Raw genomic sequence first — 24588 nt, 5'->3', positions numbered from 1 at the left:
ATTACTAATTTGGTCAAATCCCCCCAAAGAGATCACAGCCAGCATTTCCTTCTATGCATCACCATTTTTTTATTTCTGTCTTTTTCTGGGTCAGTAAAATCTATTTATAGACATTGGTAGGTATTCACAGAATGCATAACAAGCAGACATGTGTAATGATAGGCCTTCGTAGTACAGCATTTAGTATCTGCATTTATGAGCCCAGTTTATTCACTTCATAATAAGGACTAAGTTATCACTTATTTCAGAATCCCTCCCCCCAAAAAAGTTTCTTTTAGGTGGTTTATATATAATGGGCTCCCAGGTAAAGTCATAGTAATAAGGTAGAAAAATTATTGGAAACTCCAGGAGTAAATGTGAAATGAGTAAATCTTTGCAAATTGTATCCACCTGAGAGTTTTTCTGTGTGAAGGTCTGGGATATGCTGCTGAGTGCGTTTGTCTGTTGTATATTGGTAGGGGCAGTTAATCTGAATGTTTTGGATATCCCCCTGAGGGCAGTAATCGGTACAATGGTCTGTGATGTGCCCATAAGGGCGCTGATATGCACAACTGTCTGGGATGTGCCCATGAGGGCACTGATATGCACAACTGTCTGGGATGTGCCCATGAGGGCACTGATATGCACAACTGTCTGTGATGTGCCCGTGAGGGCGCTGATATGCACAACTGTCTGTGATGTGCCTGTGAGAGAGCTGATATACACAGCGGTCTGGGATGTGCCCATCAGGGCGCTGATGTGCACAAATGTCTGGGATGTGCCTGAGAGGGCTGATATACACAGCGGTCTGAGATGTGCCCATGAGAGCGCTGATGTGCATAACTGTCTGGGATGTGCCTGTGAGAGGGCTGATATACACAGCGGTCTGGGATGTGCCCATGAGGATGCTGATATGTGCAACTGTTTGTGATGTGCCCATGAAGATGCTGATATGCACAACAGTTTGGGATGTGTCCATGCAGATGCTGATATGTGCAACTGTCTGGGATGTGCCTATGAGGATGCTGATATGCACATTGGTCTGGGATGTGCCCATGAGGATGCTGATATGCGCAGTGATCTGAAATGTACCCCTGAAGGAGCTGATTTGCACAGCAGTCTGGGATGTGTTCCTGAGGGAGCTGATATGCACAACGTTCCTGTTCACAACACAAGTGGCGGGTGGAACTGGATTTAGAGGGACATGGGTAAGCAAGAGATGAAGTTAGTTTTCCTTGGGCTTTTCTTTTGGGAGGGTACCTCAGTTGCGACACAGCAACTGGTTCTTTTGAATGCCTGTGAGTTTTGCATAAACATTTGTATACACACTCACACACTCACACACTCACACACTCACACACACTCACACACTCACACACTCACACTCACACACTCACACACTCACACACTCACACACTCACACACTCACACACTCACACACTCACACACTCACACACTCACACACTCACACACTCACACACTCACACACTCACACACTCTCACTGGATTTGAGGAAAGCATTATGACAAATAACACAACTGAATCTTTGCAGGCTTCATACTGTTGCCAAACACTTTCATGACTGGCTGTTATATTCTTGTTCTTGAGATTGTCATGAGGAAGGAAGACTGTCCCCCCCACCATAGGTTCTAGCAAACACCAATATTCAGAACTATGTAATGTAGCTCATTTTGTGACTAAGTATTGTGAAGTTAGAGTAACGTTTTCATTTAGGTAAAGGGTGCAAACTGTATATGTATAAAATTGTATATACTTTTTTCCTTTATTTGGACTTCGAGTTGGTGCTGTCCACTCTTGTGCTTTGCCCCCACCCTCCCCAACAGTGTCATCCCATCAACTCCCCGAGCCCACCCTCCACCTGTGATTCTGGTTCTGAGCTGTTGCTAATATTATTTCTCCATAAATGAATTTGCCTTCTGGTCCACGTCCGTCTGCAGTTAGGGATCATTGTGGCTGTTGATTTTGCAGTTTGTTTCCGGAGTTGCCCCTCGTCTGTTGAAACATTTTCTTTGACCTTAATTTAGAAGATAGGCATCTGAATTGGCCTAGAGAACTGCCAAGAGTCCTTGGGTGGAGGAGGTCTTATTTCCTGGTGGTATAGATTGCTGTGTAGCTTTGGCAGAAGACCAGTGATTTAGTTTGCAACTGCCAAGATACTGGACCCCATGACGTTATGGTGACAAGATTCCATCCTTTCTTTTATCATTCAGACAGATGGAAACCCCCTCTTAAAAAAGATGAAACCTTACTAGATTAGATGCCATAAGAAACAGAAGACTTGAAATTGTATTAACCCTTACTTCAGCCTTCAAATTATTTATTTGTTTAATGTTTGTTGACCGGGAAAGTCCGACTAGGACGGAGCCTAGTTTCAGCTGTGACCTAGGGAGAAGCACTCCAGATGCATGTCTTTGGAATGTGGGAGGAAACCAGAGTACCTGGAGGAAACCCACATGAACGCAGGGAGGGCATTCAGACTCTGCACAGAAGGCACTCAGCCAAGAATTGAACTTGCGAACCTCTTGCTGTAAGGCGACAACGTTAACTGCTGCGCCACCTGCGAGTTAGTATATATATGCTATATTTTTATGGCTGTACTTATTCTCTCTTTCTCCTTTGCTGCCTGCTTCTACTTTATATACAGAATTGAAGTATTCAGAGGACTACAGTCACTAGCAACAGTTCACGTCTTGGAAAGATGAATGCACAAAACGTATTCAGCCTGTATATTGCAGAAATGCAGGTAATAGAGTTGAGGTGTGGTCTTCAGTGGTTCATTCAGAATCCACTAGCAGGATTACATGGTTTGTTGCTGGCATTGTATTGCTAGCTCACCACCATGAAATCAGCAATGAGTGCAGATTGCCTCAAGGCCCTATTCAGCGTCCTGCAGGCTGTCAAGAGGGAAGTCTATGCCTGGCATACAGGGCATTATCAAACCCCACTCTGATGGACCTCCTGCATATCAGCAAAACAAACAGCACCAGAATTACCAGGTCTAAAGACTTGAACCTTGCCTGTGTGATATAAGTAGGACCTGCTGGAGAGACAGGTATGTATCCCAGAGACTACTCAGTCTCTGGAACAGGCTCCTCATCCATTTGAAGCAGATTTTCTCCCTAACCCAGTTCAAGTGTAACTTAAACAATTGGATGGGGAACATGAAAAACATACAGGCCATTTTGCAGACTATAGCCATCACACAGTGGTTTAACTTGGCACTGGAAGAGCAGAAGTCTGTGGATGTTCTTCATCTCACATTGCTGCAGTCCTTACACTTGGGTAGTCCGCTGTCCTCGGTCGGCCCGAATATCAAAGTATAAGGCTGACGTCGGTCAGGGCGCATTTGACTGACATCAGGACGTCAGGGTACAAATGCGCATGACCGACGTCATATCCTCAGTCTTTTTTGCCGCATGGTCCGATGCAGAAGCAGCATTGCAAGTGCCGGTTGGCGTTCTGAGATTTTTCGATTTAGAAGTTTCAGACCGAGTTCAAAGTTGGCCAAGTACCCCGTTGGGGAATATTTTAGTTTTTTCTTGCCTCAGTCATTTACCGGATGTCAGAAAAAGTCAATAATTGCATTTCTTGTGGGAAACAGATACCGCATAGAGATTATCATACTTTGTGTATTCCTTGCTTAGGGCCTGAGCACGACGTTGTTGGCTGCGCTCTTGTGCTAGATTTAATAAACGCACTATAAAGAGAAGGTTGGATTGTGCAAGGTTAGTCTTTGGGAAGCGGTGCAACTATAAAATGCCGTCGGATGCTCCGACGCCCGCTTCTTCGAAGAAGCGCAAGGACAAGGCAGTTAAGCCTAGGCTAGAAGAACTGTCTGTACCGGACGCCGGTTCTTTAGAGGTGTCGGTGGAGCCGGTGGCTCCACCGGAGGTTTCTTTGTGTTCCCAGGGTGAGACCTTATTATTGCAAGATGTGGCCTCTCAGGAGACAAGTCAGGCTGAGGGGGCTTCTAAAGTTACTATACTCCCCTCCCTTCCTAAGGTGGCTAGGCCCTCTCCTTCTGTTTCAAAGGCTTCTCCCAGGGGCAGGCCAGGTTTGGCTTCAGTTGGTGTTACCCCTAGCTCTTCAGGTACTGTGCCCAAGAAGCATATGCTTAAAATGGCAGAAGATTTGATTACTTTAATTAGGGGTTCTATGCCCCCTCCTGATAAGAGACCTAGGGTGGAACCTGAGCTGGGGGTTTTGAGCAGGCTTCAGATATTTCAGAGTCTTGGCTGAAGACTTGCAGGAGTACTCTCCTTATTCCGATTCTGATATGGATGATTCTACTCCTTCTGCTACTCCTCCTGAGGATTTTTCTTTTTCAGAAACTCTTCATGCCATGAGGGAGCATTTTAAGTGGGAAGGTCAGGACTTCTCTGATTCCAGGAAAAGGCTTAGGGAATTTCTGTTTTTACCCCAGCATAGGCCTTTGGCTATACCTCCTGTTTTAGATGTAGTGGAAGATGTTTTTACAGAGGCTTCTCTTAATCCTGATTCTTTGCCTCCTGCTCCTGTTAAGCCGGATAGATATTACAGGGTGCCTGAAGCTCATAAGTATCTTTTAAGAGTCCTAGGGCAGACCCAGAAACTGTTAGCCAGGGGCCTAAAGGTGTTAAGGCTTCTGTTGTTAAAAATCCGGTTCCTGCAGACAAGGAGGCTAGGGCCTTGGATAGATGGGGAAAGAAAGTCTATACTTCTTCCACTTTTGCTATGAGGGCTCTGAATTGCCAGTTTCACATGTTGAAATACCAAAACTATCTCCTTTCACAATTGAAGTCTAAGGTTGATGCTCTGGCAGTAGGTATTGATTGTAAAGAGTTGCAAGATTTAGTGCATGTTTCTGAACAGGTGGGTAAGCATTCTTTGCAATGTGGTTTTGATGCTGTACAGGCCTCGTCTAGGGTGGCTGCTACTGGGTCAGTTCTTCGCAGGCACGCCTGGCTAAGGGATCAAAATTTGTCTGAACATGTTAAATCAAGGATTTTAGATGCTCCTTTACAATCTGACGTGCTGTTTGGTCCTCCTGTTGAGACAGTTTTAAAGAAAATGGAAGACAAGGCTAAGTCTATGCAGACTGTTAAAGATTTTTTGCAGGTCCAGCCTCCAAAGTTTAGTAGAAATTGGCCTACTAAGGGGTGGACGTATCCTTCTTATGATTCCCAGTCTAGGGGTAGATCTAGACGTGGTAAGGGCAGAGCTCAGGGCTCTTTCAGGCCTAGAACAGGGAGTTCTCCTGCACAGGCTTCGGGTGAGGGCAGGGGTCAGTCCTTTCGTAAGCAGACCCAATGACCTACCTTTTCAGCTGCCAGAGCCTGCTCGTCTGGCAGCACCTTTGGGAGGAAGGTTGGCGCTTTTCAAAGAAAATTGGAGTTTAATTACCCAGGACAGATGGGTATTGGATATCATACACCACGGCTACAGGTTTTATTTCCATACCTTGCCTCCTTTCAAAGGCATGCCAGACGTTCCTCCTCAACAAAGAATAGAGGCTCACAAACAGGTTTCTCTGTTGCTCCAACTAGGGGCCATACAGCCAGTTCCTCTGCCAGAAGTGGGCCTAGGATTTTATTCTCGCCTGTTCCTAGTACCAAAGAAGGGGAACACGTGGAGACCAATTTTGGATTTATCTATCCTCAACACTTATCTGGACATTCCCAAGTTCAAAATGTTGACGTTACAGCAGCTTTTACCTCTGCTGGGCAAAGATCATTGGATGGTAACTTTGGATCTCAAGGAGGCTTACCTTCATGTTCCTATCAGACTAAGTTGCAGAAAGTATCTGCGTTTTCGAGCTGGGACTTCTCACTATCAGTTCTCTGCATTGCCCTTTGGCTTATCTACTGCGCCCAGAGTGTTCACGAAACTTCTGGCTCCAGTGATAGCTTTCTTCAGACTAAAAGGAATACAGATCTGTCCTTATTTGGACGACTGCCTAATTCTGGCTCAAGGAAGGGAAGAGCTTCTTCATCATTTGGAATATGTGATAGCAGTGCTAAGATGCCTAGGGTATTCTGTGAACGAAATAAAGTCCAGTCTAGTACCCTCTCAAGACATGTGCTTTCTGGGTGTGAGACTGAATACAGCATCCCAGATGGCCTTTTTAACCCCGGACAAACAAAAGAGTCTCTCCCTTTACTTCCATCAACTATCTCATCAGTCCGGGCTGACTGCAAGGACAGTCCTTCAAGCCTTAGGGTTCATGGCATCTTGTATTCTGGTGCTTCCCAATGCCAAACTGCATATGAGGAAGCTACAATGGTATCTCAAAATGTATGGACACAGCACTGCCAGGATCTGGACACTGTCATTCAAATAATACCTTGCATTCAAAAGGAATTTTTGTGGTGGGCTCAGGAATGTCACCTAAACAAGGGACTCTCTGTGACCCGGCCAGAGGCGAGTCAGATTTTAACGACAGATGCCTCAGACAAAGCTTGGGGAGCTCATCTAAATGGAAAGTGGATACAAAACAGGTGGCCTGTCAGACTACAACATCTACATATCAACATGAAGGAGATGTTAGCAGTCCAGTTTGCATTAATAGCTTTCCAGGAATTACTTCTTCCAGGACAGGTGTTGATTCTAACAGACAACACAACTGTCATGTGGTACATCAACAAGCAAGGGGGAACACATTCTTATCCTCTATGCAGGCAAGCAATGATTTTGTGGGAGACTGCTCTCAGTTTACAACTCAATCTTCAGGCAAGGTTTCTGCCAGGAGCACAGAACTCCTTAGCAGATGTGTTGAGCAGACAATTATGGATCCCCACGAGTGGAAATTGGATCCTCATGTGTTTCAGAAATTGACAGTGTCATGGGGAACTCCAGACATAGATCTGTTCGCTTCTCCACTAAACCATCAGCTGCCAAAGTTTTGCACAAAAGGTTTCATCCCACAGCTTGGAAAGTGGATGCTCTTTCTTTCAATTGGAGCAATCTTCATGTGTATGCCTTTCCACCTCTGCCTCTCCTCCTAAAGGTACTTCTAAAGGTCAGACAGGACAAGCCAAGGATGATTTTAATAGCTCCAGATTGGCCTCGACAGCACTGGTACCCATTACTGAGAAGTCTGGTACGGAAGCCTCCATGGCCTTTGCCTTGATTCCACACCTGTTGTCACAGGAGGACAGCCATTTGCTCAATGTCAAACTTCACTCTCTTCACCTGACAGCCTGGCATATTCTGTTTTGAACCATAGAGGGTCTCAACTTCCACAACAAGTTTTGAATGTGATTTTGGAAGCTAGAAGGCCTAGCACAAGGAAAGTGTATGCAGATAAATAGAAGAGATTTTTATTTTGGAGTGCAGCAAAGATTTTGATGTTTCTGAGCCTAATTTGAGTGTGGCTCTTCAATATCTTACTGAGTTACTAGACAAAGGTTTGTCTTTCTCTTCTATTAAAGTTCATGCTGCAGCAATTTCTGCTCACTATGATTGCGACCCACCATTGTTGTCTCATCCTTTGTTCAAGCAATTTCTTAGAGGGCAAAGAATATAAGGCCCCACGAAGAGCTCCTACTCCTGCTTGGGATCTCAATTTTGTGTTGGAGAAACTCACTCTACAACCTTTTGAGCCTGCAGCTACTGCTGAGTTGAAATATTTATCATGGAAGACTGCTTTTTTGTTGGCCATTACCTCTGCAAGAAGGGTTTCTGAATTACAGGCCCTCATGGCGGTTGAGCCTTTCTTGATTTTCCATAAGGATAGGGTATCATTACGCACTAATCCTTCCTTTATGCCTAAGGTGGTTTCTAGTGTGGCTTTAAACCAAACTATTCATTTGCCTACTTTTTATGCAAATCCCCAAAATAAAGGGGAAAAGATTTTGCACACTTTAGATGTTCACAGGCAGTTGCGTTATTATTTGGACAGAACTAAAGGGTTCAGGCAGTCTCAGCAGTTGTTTGTTTCTTTTGCTTTGAGTTCTCAGGGCAAGCCTGTGTCAAAACAAACTATTTCTAAGTGGATTGGGTTTTGCATTGCTTTCTGTTATTCCCATCATGGCAAGGAGATTCCAGCTGGGATTAGGCCTCATTCCACTAGGGCTACTGCCACTTCAACAGCTTTTGAGGGGAGTGGCAACCAAGGATATTTTGGAGGCAGCTACTTGGAGTTCTGTGCATACTTTCTCTAGGCATTATCACCTGCCACTTTACTCTAAGTCCAGGGCTGGTTTTGCCACTGCTGTTTTGCAGGGCATTTTGGCAGCTCCTGCTTCCTTGTAGTTGGCCATCCTCCCTTACCTCTGCTTTGGGATTCTACCCAAGTGTAAGGACTGCAGCAATGTGAGATGAAGAACATAGTACAGTTTTGTACCTACCATAAATGTAGATGTTCGAAGATCCACATTGCTGCAGTCCAATTTACCCTCCCTCCTTCCCCTCTGTAGTTAGAGGTGGTTGTGTGGGTTGGGTTGTACATATTGTGTATATTGTATATGTTGTACATATAGTTAGTGCAAGGGTGGTTGGTTGGTTGTTTGCTATCTTTTGGTTTTGACCTTTATTTTTTGGGTCTTCTGACATCTGGGGCAAGAAAAGACTGAGGATATGACGTCGGTCATGCGCATTTGTGCCCTGACGTCCTGATGTCAGTCAAATGCGCCCTGACCGACGTCAGCCTTATACTTTGATATTCGGGCCGACCGAGGACAGCGGACTACCCAAGTGTAAGGACTGCAGCAATGTGGATCTTCGAACATCTACATTTATGGTAGGTACAAAACTGTACTTTTCTCATCCTACTCCAGGTAACTAGATTGATTTTCAAATTGCTGACACTGCAGTTCAGCATTAGGAGGTGTTGCACTCTTGAGTGTGCCATCCTTTGAATGATATGTTAAACTGTGTTCTCATTTTCTTGAATTGTAACTCAAGTGAATGCAAAAGATCGCATGACACTTGTTGGGGTGAATAGAAGCTCCCTGGGGCCCTGACCAAATTTCCCCTAGAAGTATAAATATCACCCTCCAGTCTCCCTGAAAAGGGCCACTATCCTAGTGGGACCAACCTGGTCAACAAAGGATGGGTGGATGGATACATATATTGATTCACTGACTGATTTAGGCATTCACAAGATGTTGGGCCCTGTGAGTGGGTGTTGTATTGTTTGGTAATTTGTATACTTATTTTTGACTTGAAGGTGATCTTTTAAGAATTTTTGAAGGTGTGACTGCATCTCATCTCACTCATTTGTCATAGCAAATAATTCCTCAAGGAATGTGGTGCCCATGTCATGTGACATGCTCCATCTCACAGATTTCCAGCTAGTGCGGGGTTCTAAAGAAAAGAGAAAAATTGCAAGTGTGCAAGTTCAGGGCAGGGGAGTACAAAATGATGAAGTTAATAAAATGTTAAAAGCATCTGACTGCAGAAATATATGGGTATAGGTGAGCCGGACACAGGTTAGCCTATCATTTAGGGTCAGCTAGTTAAGGTGTGGCAGCGTGCTACCATAATTGGAATCATTGGCTGCTTGCAAAATAAGTCTTATAATCCTGTTATATAGGGTCAGCTAGTTAAGGTGTGGCAGCATGAAACAGTAAGTGATACCATGGGCTGCTCATAAAATAAGTCTTATTCTGTTATATAGGGTCAGCCAGTTAAGGTGTGGCAGCGTGGCACAGTGAGTGGTGCCATGAGCTGCTCTCCGAATAAGTCTTATAATCCTGTTATGTACAGAGCTGAGTGTCAGTGTCTGGTTTAGATCAAGCAGGATGCAGTTGCCGCATAGGAGTAAAGAAGAGCTGCATAGGTCACCATGTCTTTAGGTAGTAAAGCAGAGCTGCATAGGTCACCATGTCTTTCGGTAGTGCGAAAGAAGTAAGCTTCGAGTCTGTGTGGTAGTCCCAGCTTTCAGTGAGTCATCTTCGCAACAAAGGAGGTGTTTTCAGAGAATGATGTTGCCTAAAGTAGAAAACTTAGGCATTTGAAAGATTTTAGCTGTGCAGTGGGAGCACCAGATGATGACTTGGTAGCTGCTAATCATATCAGGCCTGCAAAACTTGTTGGCACCGTGTGACATAGCCTTAGTCTTTGAGTGGGGAGGTGTTTGAATTCCACGTGAAAGGAAGATCCCATCTAAAGATGATGCAGCAGCTGTCCGTAACCTCAGAGTAAGGGTTATTGTTGGATAGGTATCTCCATTGTAGGTAGTCTATGTACTGTCTGCAAGAGTTGGTAATCCATATTCATCTGCTAGATCAAGCAGTTTGGTATGAGACATACATGTCAAGTTGAGGAAGAAGGTGCTTATAGTTTGGCCTCTGATCATGGCAGCCATGCAGGATGACAGTCTATGGAATACACAGAGTTATTAGGAGGAGGGAATGGTTATGCTTTTGGAGGTGCACCTGAGATCAATGAATGTGGCCCCTTTATTTCAGCCCTTCATAACTTACTTATTTGTACATACTGTTTGGAGTTATATAGACTGATAGTTGCAGCAGTGCAGTCTCTCCCCCATCCATGCGTAGGCCTAAATGCATGCTGGGAATCAGTAGGGTATTACTGTAGAGTTGTAATGTAAGAGTCAGATGTACAGGTTTGCAGGTGAGCTGTGTGCAGATAGCCGAGTCGATCCTTTTACTCTCCTTTAGTAACCTGAGTGGTTTGAGCGGTTTGTATCTGTGGATACCTGAGCAGTTTGTATCTGTGGATACCTGAGTAGTTTGTATCTGTGGATACCTGAGCAGTTTGTATCTGTGGATACCTGAGCAGTTTGTATCTGTGGATACCTGAGCGGTTTGTATCTGTGGATACCTGAGTGGTTTGTATCTGTGGATACCTGAGCGGTTTGTATCTGTGGGTACCTGAGCGGTTTGTATCTGTGGGTACCTGAGCGGTTTGTATCTGTGGATACCTGAGCGGTTTGTATCTGTGGATACCTGAGCGGTTTGTATCTGTGGATACCTGAGCGGTTTGTATCTGTGGATACCTGAGCGGTTTGTATCTGTGGATACCTGAGCGGTTTGTATCTGTGGATACCTGAGCGGTTTGTATCTGTGGATACCTGAGCGGTTTGTATCTGTGGATACCTGGGCGGTTTGTATCTGTGGGTACCTGAGCGGTTTGTATCTGTGGATACCTGAGCGGTTTGTATCTGTGGATACCTGGGCGGTTTGTATCTGTGGGTACCTGGGCGGTTTGTATCTGTGGGTACCTGGGCGGTTTGTATCTGTGGGTACCTGGGCGGTTTGTATCTGTGGGTACCTGGGCGGTTTGTATCTGTGGGTACCTGGGCGGTTTGTATCTGTGGGTACCTGAGTGGTTTGTATCTGTGGGTACCTGAGCAGTTTGAGCAGTTTGTATCTCTGGACACCTGAGTAGTTTGTATCTGTGGATACCCGAGTAGTTTGAGCAGTTTGTATCTGTGGGATGGGACTTTCAAATACAGTTAGTGACCACTGCCATGTGCTGTCCACCTGGCCAGTTAAAACCCATTAACTACCTCCAATACTAACCCGTCAGTGCAGTTCTGAGTCAGAGGAGGGCAACCTACTAAATGAACTAGACCCATATATTTGAAGCCCTCTTGTCTCCAACACCAACCCTGTAACAACCTTGAGTACTTCCACAGCTTAGTTGAACCCTTTCAGGGCAGTCTGTTCTCACTAAAACTGCTGCATCTCATGAGATCCTTTGCCTGCTAGATAACACATGAAATTAATAAAATATTCAGAGACAACCAACATGGCATACATGGAAAGTAAGCTGTTTGTGTTATGGCAGGAGAGAGATTGTTTATAGTTGAGACTGGGAAGACATTTATTTAAATGAGCTAGATGGAAAACAGAGGTGTACAGTAAATGTAATGGGGCAAGGAGAGGTAACAATGTAATTTCTTAGGGTACTTGACAGGCAAATAACCTAGCAATAGTACACTTGCAAGTGTAGTAGGGATTAAAACACTTATGCAATGTAATTCTACAAATTTTTATAACCTTTATTCATTTTCACGATATACTATCCTGCAGAGGGTTGAGAGAGAGTTGGAGGCTGTGCTGATGCTCATTGGACATACGGCAAAGAAACAATCCTGGAAGGGATGCCAGTCTTTCACAGAGCATACATAATGTGCACACAATTAGATGGTTTACAAGCTAATTTCTCACTAAACAGCATGTCTTTGGGATATGGAAGGAAGCCAGAGATATCAGCAAAATGCCACACAGACACAGGGATGACATGCAGGCTGAACATTGGAAGCAGCCCCGCCACAAACTGACCTGTGAGACCAAATGCTGTGAGGAAGGTAGGCCGCTACTGTTAGCAAAAGAATTCGATACAACAGTGGCAGTACACTGGTTTTAGGACATTGTCTAGTTTTACTCTTCATTAGCAGGAAAATATGGATATTTATTTAGGAGCTAATGCATGCCATTACATTTGTAAAAATACTATTTTAATATTTAAGTTGAATCCAGCTTTCATTGATTCTTTTGGGTTAGATCCACTTTGTTTAAACTCATTCATCGTTAAATAAAAAAAAACTGGAAGATGTGCATGTTTATTTGGGATGCATTTTGACTTTTTATTTCTTTTTAGAATATAACCAGCCCTGATCACAAACATTTATATCCCAGGCCAGGACCCAATCAGTCCACTTTCTATAACCACATGGGGGCAGTGAAATCTGGGTGATCTGGAATGAAGTTATTGCATTTCAGCACAGGAAAGACTTTTTCCTTATGCTGTGACATTCCCCACTGTTAATGGATGAATGGCCACACACACATTCTGCGCTGTACAAAGGACATCTTTGTAACACCAAATTGTTGGTTTTACCTTACTTGCAACCTCCAAGTCTCTGTCCTTCTCTGGGTAGTTAAGTGGTGTTGCTGTCCTCAGCTTCACTTTCCCATTCCACCTCCCAGTGAAGGTTCCAGTCAGCCCTCTGTCCTTATTCAACCCTACAGGCTGATGACTCCATCATTGACAGACGTCTTCAGCATTGGCATTGGATGCATTGCCTCTGGTATTGAAGGAGTATGGCTGGAATTGTTAGCTTGTTTAGTTAAGTATACTGCTCTTTCATGGCCCCTTTTTTTTTCCTCATGTGACTATACTAGTAATTGTACATTGTATTCTAACCCTTAAGGGGAATTTATTATTGCCTTTCCATGATGCATATATTTCTACTACTGATTTTTTTCTTTTTTCCTGCAGACACTACCCAAAACAGTCATTTACCAGTGTGGCAGATACTCCAGAGAACTTGCGGCTCAAGCAGCAGAGCGAACTTCAGAGCCAGGTATGCAGCATGCCATACATTGATGAGTTGAAAATACAACAAAAGCAACTCGCACAAGAATGTGCTTTAAAGTTTGCACTTAATTTTACAGATCATACAGGCAAAGTCTGCAAAACAGCATAACTGCACATATCCCAAAACACACTATGTCATGGGGAAGTGCTTGTAGCTTTCTTTCAGCTTGTAGAATGTTTACCTTGCACCATAGGATCTCATAGTACAGTTTTGTATGTCATATGAATGATAAACATATGGAAGTGTTTCACCCGTTTTGGAGTTTATTAGTCTGATGTAGCAAATTTCGACTCCTGAGAGAAATGATCTGCACTAAAAACATTAGTAGACCAACAGAAAAGTGTTACTGTTTAATTTTGTAGCCTTTATTAATTTAATCTATGAACGTTGTGCCAAATGCCCCAGTGATGATGGTGTAGAACCTTTTTGCTCTGAATACGCTCGTGGAGTGTGTTTAAGGATTACTTTGTTACTGTACCACACTCCTTTCAGGAAGGCTTCACAACTCTTCTTCACAAGGAGAAGAGAAGAGATGAAGGTTGCCAAATGGTGCTGCTTGTAAGTATTTTGTTTCATGTACAGTTTCCTGTCATTCTTATTAAGGCAGTAGTCTCCAAAAAGCACCAAATCCATACACTATAGAGGAGGGTATTAGCTAATCTTTAGCCTTTTTTGGCATTCTGGTAACACTATACTTGTGTCATTGGGTCCTTGTACATAGCCTAGACTAATTCTACCAATGTTTCTGGTACTTAGAACCATCACAGGACTGACCAAATTGGCTTTTTTTGGGACCTTGGCATATGCTTATTCCAAGTCTAGGAATGCCAGTTTGTACTATTTTTCTCATCTGTAGCTTCTCCTCCGTTATCTGTCTCACTGCAAACACCAGGTAATCTGTGCTGCACCCTTATCTGAATTTGAACTGCTCATCTCGCATCTTACTTTCTACTACTCTGCATATTTGGTTACCGGTCACCGTCTGCAGCACCTTCTTGCAATGTGACAGGAGTTGGATACCTCTGTACTGCCACAGTTGTGAATATCCCCTTTGTTCTTGTACACTGGCACTAGTTTCCTTATATTGCAGTCTTCTGGGATGCAACTTTATCTCCACATGTCTAGGAATACCCTCAGGAGCCATTTCTTTCCTAACTCACCCAACACCTTGCTCATATCTGCATAATTTCACCTGCTTTCCCTGACTTTGTGTTATTTACTGCTGCTGTTCCCTTTCATTGTGGGCTGTATACGGCACAGCACATCTTCTGTGGGGTTTTCTTCATTCAGAAGATGTTGGAAGTACTCCTTCCGTCTGCCTTTGATGTCCTATAAACTGGTGAGCAGGTTATTGCTGGCATCCTTTATGAATGCTGTCTGATGAGTATTTGTATCTTTCTGTCTTTGCCGTGCATCGTGATAAGCGTTTATTTGTGTCTTTTGTTGTGTCCTTTTCCAGCAGCTAGTAGGGTACCTCTCATGCCTTCTTCTTTTCTGTTGAGATTCCTTCCCAGGCTGGTCTGTCTTTTTTTTCTCTCACTTTTTCCTACACTCCTCCTTTCTTTTGATAACTTCCTGAATTTCTGCATTCCATCACCTCCATTCCTTATGTACCTTATTTCCATAGTTGGCTCGGCAACGTACATGTTTTGTATTCGTCACCTGTTGTGTTTTAAGATGCTGCCGTTCATCTTTGATTCCACCTGTTCACCTGTTGTGTTTTACGATGCTGCCGTTCATCTTTGATTCCACCTGTTCACCTGTTGTGTTTTACGATGATGCCGTTCATCTTTGATTCCACCTGTTCACCTGTTGTGTTTTACGATGCTGCCATTCATCTTTGATTCCACCTGTTCACCTGTTGTGTTTTACGATGCTGCCGTTCATCTTTGATTCCACCTGTTCACCTGTTGTGTTTTACGATGCTGCCGTTCATCTTTGATTCCACCTGTTCACCTGTTGTGTTTTACGATGCTGCCGTTCATCTTTGATTCCACCTGTTCACCTGTTGTGTTTTACGATGCTGCCGTTCATCTTTGATTCCACCTGTTCACCTGTTGTGTTTTACGATGCTGCCGTTCATCTTTGATTCCACCTGTTCACCTGTTGTGTTTTACGATGCTGCCATTCATCTTTGATTCCACCTGTTCATCTGTTGTGTTTTACGATGCTGCCGTTCATCTTTGATTCCACCTGTTCACCTGTTGTGTTTTACGATGCTGCCGTTCATCTTTGATTCCACCTGTTCACCTGTTGTGTTTTACGATGCTGCCGTTCATCTTTGATTCCACCTGTTCACCTGTTGTGTTTTAAGATGATGCCGTTCATCTTTGATTCCACCTGTTCACCTGTTGTGTTTTACGATGCTGCCGTTCATCTTTGATTCCACCTGTTCACCTGTTGTGTTTTACGATGCTGCCATTCATCTTTGATTCCACCTGTTCACCTGTTGTGTTTTACGATGCTGCCGTTCATCTTTGATTCCACCTGTTCACCTGTTGTGTTTTACGATGCTGCCGTTCATCTTTGATTCCACCTGTTCACCTGTTGTGTTTTACGATGCTGCCGTTCATCTTTGATTCCACCTGTTCACCTGTTGTGTTTTACGATGCTGCCGTTCATCTTTGATTCCACCTGTTCACCTGTTGTGTTTTACGATGCTGCCGTTCATCTTTGATTCCACCTGTTCACCTGTTGTGTTTTACAATGCTGCCGTTCATCTTTGATTCCACTTGTTTTCTCTTTTTCCCAAGGTGGTAGAGCTGCGAGTATTTCCTTGAACTCTTATGTTTTCACTCCAGTTAACTTTCAGGTTTTCTCCCTATTGTGTGTTGACCTTAGTCTTCTCTGATCACTGCTTGCAACTGGTTGTGTCCGCCAGTGGTTTATGCTTGGTCTATTTCAGTGTCTTCATTTTACCCCCAATGATTTTTGTTTCCTAGGATGAACTCTACCAGAGTTGCATGTTGGCAACTGTTGTATGTGTTCTTCTGATTTGTCTCCCTTGCTGAACCATAATTTGGCTACCATCAAGTTGTTTGTTAGACAGAAGTCTAGAATGGCCTCTCCTCCTTCATTTCTATTGCCTCACCCATGTGAACCCAGGCAGTCCTCATACCCTGTACTGTCTGTCCTGATATGAACATTCAGGTCCCCCATTATTTACACTCATCTCTTGTTGTCCTGCTTTATCTAGTAAGTCTGGCAACTACTGCCTGAATGCACTCTCGTCATTGATATGGCCACCCTGCTGAGGGCATAGTCTGAGGTTATGAATGCTGCCTTATCTTTACCCTTGGGTCTGATTGCAGTGAGTCTGTAACCAACCCTGATGGCATCCCTCACCATAATTCCTGCACCATTTCTAGTCTGTTCTACTCCCTGAGCAGTAGACTGTGGATCCCAAGCATGTGACTTTGCTGCATTGCTGTTCCACCTTGCCTTCTGGATACACTGGATGTCTAGTTCATAGGTTCATAGGTTCATACTAGGCTATCTGCCCTAGGGAATTTATAAGCCTAGCCAGAATGTGTTTGGCTGTCGCCACCCATTTTAAATTTATTTTGCTAGTCTGCCCTTTGCCCTTGTGTCATCCACAGGCTGAGCCAGAGATCAGGATCGAGCCCTGCACCTTGTGCACGGGAGGCAAAGATTTTAACCATTATAACAACCTCATCCCAAAAATGAGGGCATATCATCTTTCATCACCTCCATGGATCACAGCACTCATACTGATGTGAGTGCTTCACTCCTAATGAAAATAATTACTACGTTGTCATGGTGGCCGAATGCCTGCTTCTTCCCAGGCTGCCCCTTGGAGTGCCACCCCTCTGCTGTGAGCTTTAGTGTGGATAAAGAAAATAACTCAGTTTCTGTAGACAATAGTAAGTGTGTTCACTAACTTTTAGATGCTAGTTGTAAGATCTATGGTAAGCTTTGCTCAAGGGCTAAAAGAGTAAATTTACAAGAGGAGAGCTATTGCCTAGTGATTTTTCTGCCATTGCTAAGGGCAGAAAAGAGAAGAGGCAGGCTGATGACAGTGCTTTAGTCAGGGTCACATCTACTACTTTCCCTGTGCCCCACCCCCATGTTGATATTTGTCCTGCTGAAGACAGAGCGGGCCAGAGGTTTGTACCATTCATACTTCATCCCAAGATGTTTCTCAGTTGGAGGTCATGGGGGTTCAGGACCCTCTGCATAGAAAGTAAGCAGTTTTCCTCCGAGAAAGAATTGTCTACATATTTAGAATCAAGAGCTCCCTTGGGTGCCACTCAAAGGGCAGAGGTGGTTCACAAAACCAGGGATTCTAATGTTCTCTTTGGCAGGCCCACTGCAGAATCCCTGAGGACTTGTCCAGCTGTCCCACTCCAGAGGAGGTTGGGGGTATAATCTCTCTCCTTCGTCCTGAGTAGCAAACCATCATGCAGGACAAGTTGCTCATGGGCATAGTAACCAAAGGCTACACCATTTTCACTGCATCATCCTCAAGACCTGTTCTTCTTCCCTTTCCCAATTATTTCATCTTGTTAGAAGGTGACTGGTAAACTAAAGGTAAACCTTTAAAAAAAATTAAAAAGAGCCATCCAAGAAGTCCTACCAGGTTAGAGAGCATCTGAATCTTTTTCTACAAGAAAATGCAGGACCTCAAACCCTTTTATAGATATGTGTTACTTAACATATTGTTAGATCTTTATGACCTGTGTCCATTTACTTTGCAGTAGGATTGGTAACTGCAGGCAACAAGTTGCTCTGTCCTTGGCTTTCAGTGTCCAAATGCACTTGGAAAAAGACGGTCTGATGTTGGTTACAGACATATCTAGTAGCAGTACTAGAACTGCAGCTTGCAAACCAACTTGTCACTTGGGTCTGTATTTGTTGGTTGTACTTCTTGGTTTAAGCCATTCCACCAAACAGCCTGTTGGTAAGCGCCCAGTGTGACAGTTTGTGTATATGTGTGCAGCTTTCTTTGTATGTACCTCATGAATTGTGCTGGAAACTAACTTTTCTTTTTTTTTTTGCATAAATTAGTATTTTTTTCTTTTTTAGCAGCTGTGTTTGTTTTACATTTGTATGCATCAGAGTATAATTTTAGTTTTACATTACCCAAGAAATGTGTTTCAGGTGTATTCGTCCTTGGCTAATGCCTTTTCCTTTTTTCCCCTTCACTTATGAATGAAATACTCAGTGCTGCTATTGATAGCAGAATTAAAAAAATAATATTTACCCCCACCCCCATTTTCGTGAAGCTGGAGGGAGGCAGTGACGTCAATGCTGCAAGAAAGTAATAATCTGGTGGCTTTTGCACAAGTTACCATTTATCATAGCTGCTGAGTGATTGTTTTCTTTCTTTCTTAGCCAAGCGTAGAGGCAGGGACTGTGTGGCGATGTGAGCTATTGCCAGCTATGCCAGGAAAAGTAGGTCAGTGGATGTGTAACATATGCCAACATAGCTAGCTGGAGTTTTGTAAAGAATTGTGTCATTTGTATATTGAACTGATTTGTATAGGTGCTTTTGTTGAAAATGTATTTGTAAAGTTGCTTGTGTTAAAAAAAAAAAAAAAAAAAAAAAAAATGTACCAGTAGTGGGTCCTGCTGGACAGAAAAATAAATGCACTTGTATGTCAGATTGTATTGTAACTGTTAAAATTAATACATTATAACATAGGATATAGGAAGAGAAGAGGTTAATCTTTGTTCAGCTAACTTTGAAAAATAGTCTGAAGTTAAATTACATGCTAGGCCGTAAAAATTGTATCTTACAGTTCAGATTGCCGCCAGAGACTAAATGTCTGTGAAAGCAAGGAGTAGGAATCTTGCTGTATTGTCCTTAGCAGTGAACTAATTGCTACCATGGAAGGATGGAAGTGATGAAATGCTTTTATGGCTTCCAGGTGCTATAACACATCTTAGCAAAGCTCTGTCTGTGTGTATGGTAACACATACGTGCGAGATTCTGGTTCAGTTTCTAGTAAAGGGGTGGGTTGTTCGGAAACCAGAAGTCAGATGACCAGATGTATGTGATATCATTCTGTAATCCAGCACCGAAATGAAGTTTTAATACTAGATGAAAGAGAAGTCTCAGTGCAGTCTGTTTTTGAAAACCTGACAAGAAGGATCCCTCACCTACATCATTTTGCCTTCCTCTAGTAAGTGAACTAGGGGGTAGTAATTCTTTTGCTCAGTCAGCAAAATATAGCGAGATTAGTTAAATGCTGTTTTTCTGCATCTGTGTGAATCTACCCAACTGTGTTATTTTTAGCTTTTCCTGTGATTGAAACTGTGTTTATTGTAAATAGATATTTAGTATTTTCATGTTATTTTATTATTTATTAAAATATATTTAAACTTTTCATTGTGGCTGGTCTTTGAGAGAATATTTTAAACTTTGAGAGCACTTGTATTTATTTGGTGACATTGTCGCCACTCCTGAACGCCTTGCTGCATTGGTCAAACGCTACCATTTGTATTAATATTAATTTTACTCAGTATAATTGGATACCTTTGTAAGAGCCTTCAAGTAGCTGGCTTTGGAGTATCCTGGTGGCATTATCTACCTTATAGTCTGGACAGAGGGCTTAGCTAGTAAATCTGTACCAGCCATTCTCGTGTGCATTCATGCGTGCGTGTGTGTGTGTGTGTGTGTGTGTGTGTGTGTGTGCGTGCGTGTGCGTGTGTGTGTGTGTGTGTGTGTGTGTGTGTGTGTGTGTGTGTGTGTGAAAATCCAGTCTGAGTATGTGTCAACTACTTGGAGCAGGGGCACAAAGCACTGTTTTCATAGAGATGGTGGTAGAGGGCTTCACTTGGGACACTCTGCTGAGAACTCAGCTGTATAGCTGTGCCAGTGGGGAGTCTTACTGGGGGCTTGGAAGGTAAGAGAGGGAAACCCAGACTCTGGACTCTGTGTGTTTTCCCTGGGTGCTATTAAGCGAAATTGAGCTTGGTGCAGAGAGTTGCATCTGGAAGTACTGTGTGTATCTGTCTTTGTTGCAAGTGAATATCCCTCACCAGTGTCAGTGGTGAGGATTCAGGCTCCTTGATTACTGGTCCTGAGGATGGACGTCACAGCCTGTACATTCCATATAGCTATGCGAGTGTATGTATCTGTGTAAAACATAGAATTCCAGTGGACTGCATAACACACCTAAAGAGGGTGAAGCTTGTTCATAAAACAAATAAATGACTTGGGGGGCGGGGGTGGGGTAGAACAGATCCTGTGGCACTTTGTTGCATTCAGTCTGCACTCTCCTGCAATAGTCTGTTAAGGCAGTCATAAATGCATGTGACAGTTTGTGCAGGTATGTTTGTGGTAAGTAAAAAGAGAAGATCAAATACAAAGACTGAGCACTCCTTTGGCAGTACTAAAATTAATGTGTATGAAGGCTTGCTGGGATTACCCTCACTATAGAAATTTAGGAGTAGTGAGTCACCCTTCTTTTCATAGCTAGCATTGTGTTTTGATGCAGTAGTGTTTAAGTTTCTGGTATTGTGTATTGAAGGCGTCTTCCTTCTTTTATGCATCTGTTGTGTGTGCTGTAGCTGTCTGCTGTTATTGCTCATGGTTCTGCCTTGTTAACCTGCAGTTTACAGGGTAGTTCATGCTGATCACAGAATATTTTTGTGAAGCTATATTTCTGTTGATATTTATTCCATTGTGGGTAGTCAAGATAACACACAAAAACTAGTAGCATGATCTCCCAGCAGTGTATGCAGTTTGCGGGATCAACCAGACAAACCAGATTTTGAGTATCTAGCTCCTGTCTAGCTATTTTTAAATTAATTTGCTTTGCTTAGTAAAGACAGTGTCATTCAGTAGTTCCTACTTAGCCAACACCAGTTTACCTAAAGATGTATGCTTTCCTGTGTTATGTCTTTCATAGCAGTGGTGTCAGAATGCCTTTGTCATTTGGAAGATCCTTGCATGAATTTGAGGGGGTTAACAATGACAAATTAATTTGATTGTGAGTACTTTTTTTTTTCTTTTGTAGTGTACAAAGCTTTTTGCTAACTCTGTGCTTTCTGTCATATCAACCCTTTTAATCTTTAGCGAGTTCATTCTTTGTTGACGAGATCTTGGGGAAATTAAACAACTCTGACAGAGCACAGTAGTTCTGCTTGGCAAGGCATCTTTTCTCTGTATTGCTTTTGTGTAGTCACTGTTTCATTGTATGTGCTTTGAAGTTATTTTTGTGTGCATTAATTGCTTTTCATTTTCTTTTACCAGTGTTTTCTGCCTTCATCCTCGCTGGTCAACAGCAGTCTTTCCATTTTTCCATCTGCTCCACTTTTTTTCTTGAAGAATGTCTTCATCACATACCCTCATAACCCAGTCCCAGAGGGGATGGGGGGAATTCCTTTTCTTAGTTCTTTTATATGTTGTGTTATTGGTTTGAGGGAGCCTAATTCAGCAGTACAGGGAGGTATTAGGAGACTGGTATTGTGTTTCATTGCTGGGGCTATTCACCCCCCCCCCACACACACACACACACATGCACCGCCACCTTTAAACGTACCAGTTCTCATATCTGCACTGCTGTGGGCTGCCCTTGCCAAGTAGCAAACAGTTTGCTATCCCATATTCTGTCCCCACCTTGCTACTCCAGTTAGGCAGTGGTTTCATTTTTATAGTGCTGAATTGTAAACCAGTACCTCTGTCTAGAGATGAACATTGTATGGACAAAGATTCTTCTATCAGTCTTCACCACATCTGTGAGATTTTCATTCATTGTCATGTTGCATTTGTTTGTATAGAAATGCTTGTTGTTACCTTGAAGAAATCTTCTCGGCACAGGTGTTTGTCACCAGTATGTTGTTTTATTGTGCACTATTGATTTTGTAGTTGTGCACTGCTTGTTTTGCCCAAGTTTCATCTTACTGTTGCAGTCTTTGAAAGCCTGTTTGTAATTGATGCAGAGAATGAACATCTGTGCTTAATAAATGTTAGAAGAGAAGCAGATGGGCCTAGATCAACCAGTCCTTACATGGGCAGCATGGGGGTAGTTGTTAAAGATTCTGTGCTTGTATCCATACCATAGAAGGACGGGGCTCTGTATGCGACCTAGGTGACTCTGGTTTGATTAGTAGCTCGGCCACTGTGGGAGTAAGAGGAAGTGGTGGAAGTGAATGGGGATGTGACTTACTTGCCCCTCCCTGGGGGAATAGGGAGGGTTGCATGCATGAGTATACTCTAGGTGGGTGATATTTCGCTTGTGGAGACCAGGGAAAACCACCTGTTGTGCTTCTGGGTGGAGGCAGTTTTGCAAGAATGAAAACGTCCCTTACTGAAGTGAAGGGTATGTCATTCAAGGTCAGCCCTTCGCACATTCATTGCATGCGTGCTCAAGTGTACATGAGAACATTAGGACAAAAGCACTAAAGCATAAACCAGCTCTGATGGCAGCTTTTAACGGTGTGCCTTCCTTGACAACCCTAACTCTGGGAGTGATTGGAAGGGAGGGAACAGCTGATCGTCAGGCTGAAGGAGCAGACCGTAAAAAACAGAGTTGTTAAAACTTCTGCCTTACAGATCTGGAGTCTGGGGTTCATTTGTGACCACTGGTAACAGACTGGAGAGTCTGCATGTTCTTGTCACATCTGTGTGGGTTTTATATGGGTGGGTATTCTTGATGTTCATCGTGTTTCACTGTTGCAGTCATTACACTTGGGTTATCCTGCTGGCAGGCTATCCGCAGTCGGTCAGAGTTCCAAAGTCTAGGTCTGGCATCGGCTGCTGTCCCCTCTTCCCTGACGTCAGTGCGCCAGGGGTATAAAAGATGCAACCAACACCATTTTCTTCAGTCTTTCTTGCCGCGCGGTGCCCGAAGCAAAAGCAGCTCACAAGTGCCAGTCGGCCGACTCCTGAGATTTACGAAATCGAGTTTCAGAACCGAAGTCTACAATAAAGCCAAGTACCCCCGTTGGGGAATCTTTTTCTTGCTTCAGACCGATGTCAGTAAAAGTTAACAATTGTATTTCTTGTGGGAAGCAAATATCTCATAAGGACTTTCACTCTTGCTGTATTCCTTGCCTAGGCCCTGACCACGACGTCACTAGTTGTCGGTTTTGTGCTAGATTCAATAAACGCACCATTAAGCGTCGGTTTGAGTTTGCTTCACATTACTTTGGCCGGAGGTTTAACTATATAATGCTGTTGAAACAACCGATGACCGGAATTCATAAAAAACGCAAAGACAAGGGAAAGGACAGGCATCAGAGGTCCAAAACCGATGACGAAGCCTCTTCTAGGCCAGTCGCCGGTTCTCAGTGAGGGGCTTTTGCAGCCCCTGACACCCGCTACCTCAGAGCCACAGGCCGTATCTGACTCCCACGTGGAGTCACCTAGGCCTCTGGAAACTCAAGGTATTGGGCCTGTGGAAACTATTCCCTCAGATGGGTCCGGAGCCGCTGTGCAGGCATCTGCTTCTGAGGGTGTTTTCAGACCTTCACAGCTTACTATTAAGTCCTCTGCAGCAGCCAAGGCAAAGTCAAAATCACCATTAAAGACAAGAAAACAAGTACAGCATTCTCCAGGACAGTCATCCATGCCAAAGAAACAGATGCTTAAAATGGCCGAAGATTTAATTACTCTGATCAGGGGTTCCCATCCCACTCCTGATAAAAGGCCTAGGCAAGACACTGACTATGATTCCTCTGACCAGGTTTTTGTTTCCTGTGATTCCTCTTTTGATCAGGGATACTCTCTCCCTCCCTATGAGGATTCTGTTGCAGAAGAATCTATACCTTCAGCCTCTCCACCTGAGGATTATTCTTTTGGGGAAACCCTGCACACCATGAGGGAACATTTCCACTGGGAGAGCCAGGATTATTCTGAATCCAAGAAAAGGCTCAGAGATTTTCTTTTACTGCCTCAGCACAGGCCCCTGGCTATCCCACTTGAGCTTGATATTGTTGATGATGTTTTCTCTGAATCCAGTCCGTCTCCTGATTCTTTACCCCCTGCACCAGTCAAGCCAGACAGGTACTCCAGGGTCCCTGACTCTCATAAATTTCTTTACAAAAACCCTGCTGCTGACCCAGAAACTATTTCTCAGGGCCCCAAAGGGGTTAAGGCTTCCACTACAAAAAATCTGTTCCCTCTAACAGAGATTCTAGAGCTCTGGATAGATGGGGGGAAAAAGTTTACACTTCTGCAACTTTGGCTGAAAGGGCTTTAAACTGCCAGTTTCACTTCCTTAAATATCAACAGTATCTCATGTCTTTATTAAAACAGAAAATGATTGCAAACTCAAAGTCCTGACAATAAGGAAATGCAGGATTTATTGCATGCAGCTGAACAGGTGGGAAAGCATACTCTGCAA

The 24588-nt window shown here is 43.5% G+C and overlaps 1 protein-coding gene across 1 annotated transcript in view; it reads left to right on the top strand.

The window, feature by feature from the left end:
* LASP1 (LIM and SH3 protein 1) overlaps positions 1 to 24588 on the top strand; it is a 1019750-nt gene that overhangs the window by 336758 nt on the left and 658404 nt on the right. Inside the window, exon 3 of the mRNA XM_044088315.1 lies at positions 13174 to 13258. Within this exon, the coding sequence (XP_043944250.1) occupies positions 13174 to 13258 (85 nt within the window). The remainder of the gene's footprint in view (positions 1 to 13173; positions 13259 to 24588) is intronic.

Source organism: Protopterus annectens, chromosome 11.part0, assembly GCF_019279795.1.
Source record: "Protopterus annectens isolate FY-2018-M chromosome 11.part0, PAN1.0, whole genome shotgun sequence".
Classification (NCBI taxonomy): Eukaryota; Metazoa; Chordata; order Ceratodontiformes; family Protopteridae; genus Protopterus; species Protopterus annectens.
Note: the sequence above shows the minus strand (reverse complement) of the source record. Positions and strands in the feature narration are given on the sequence as shown.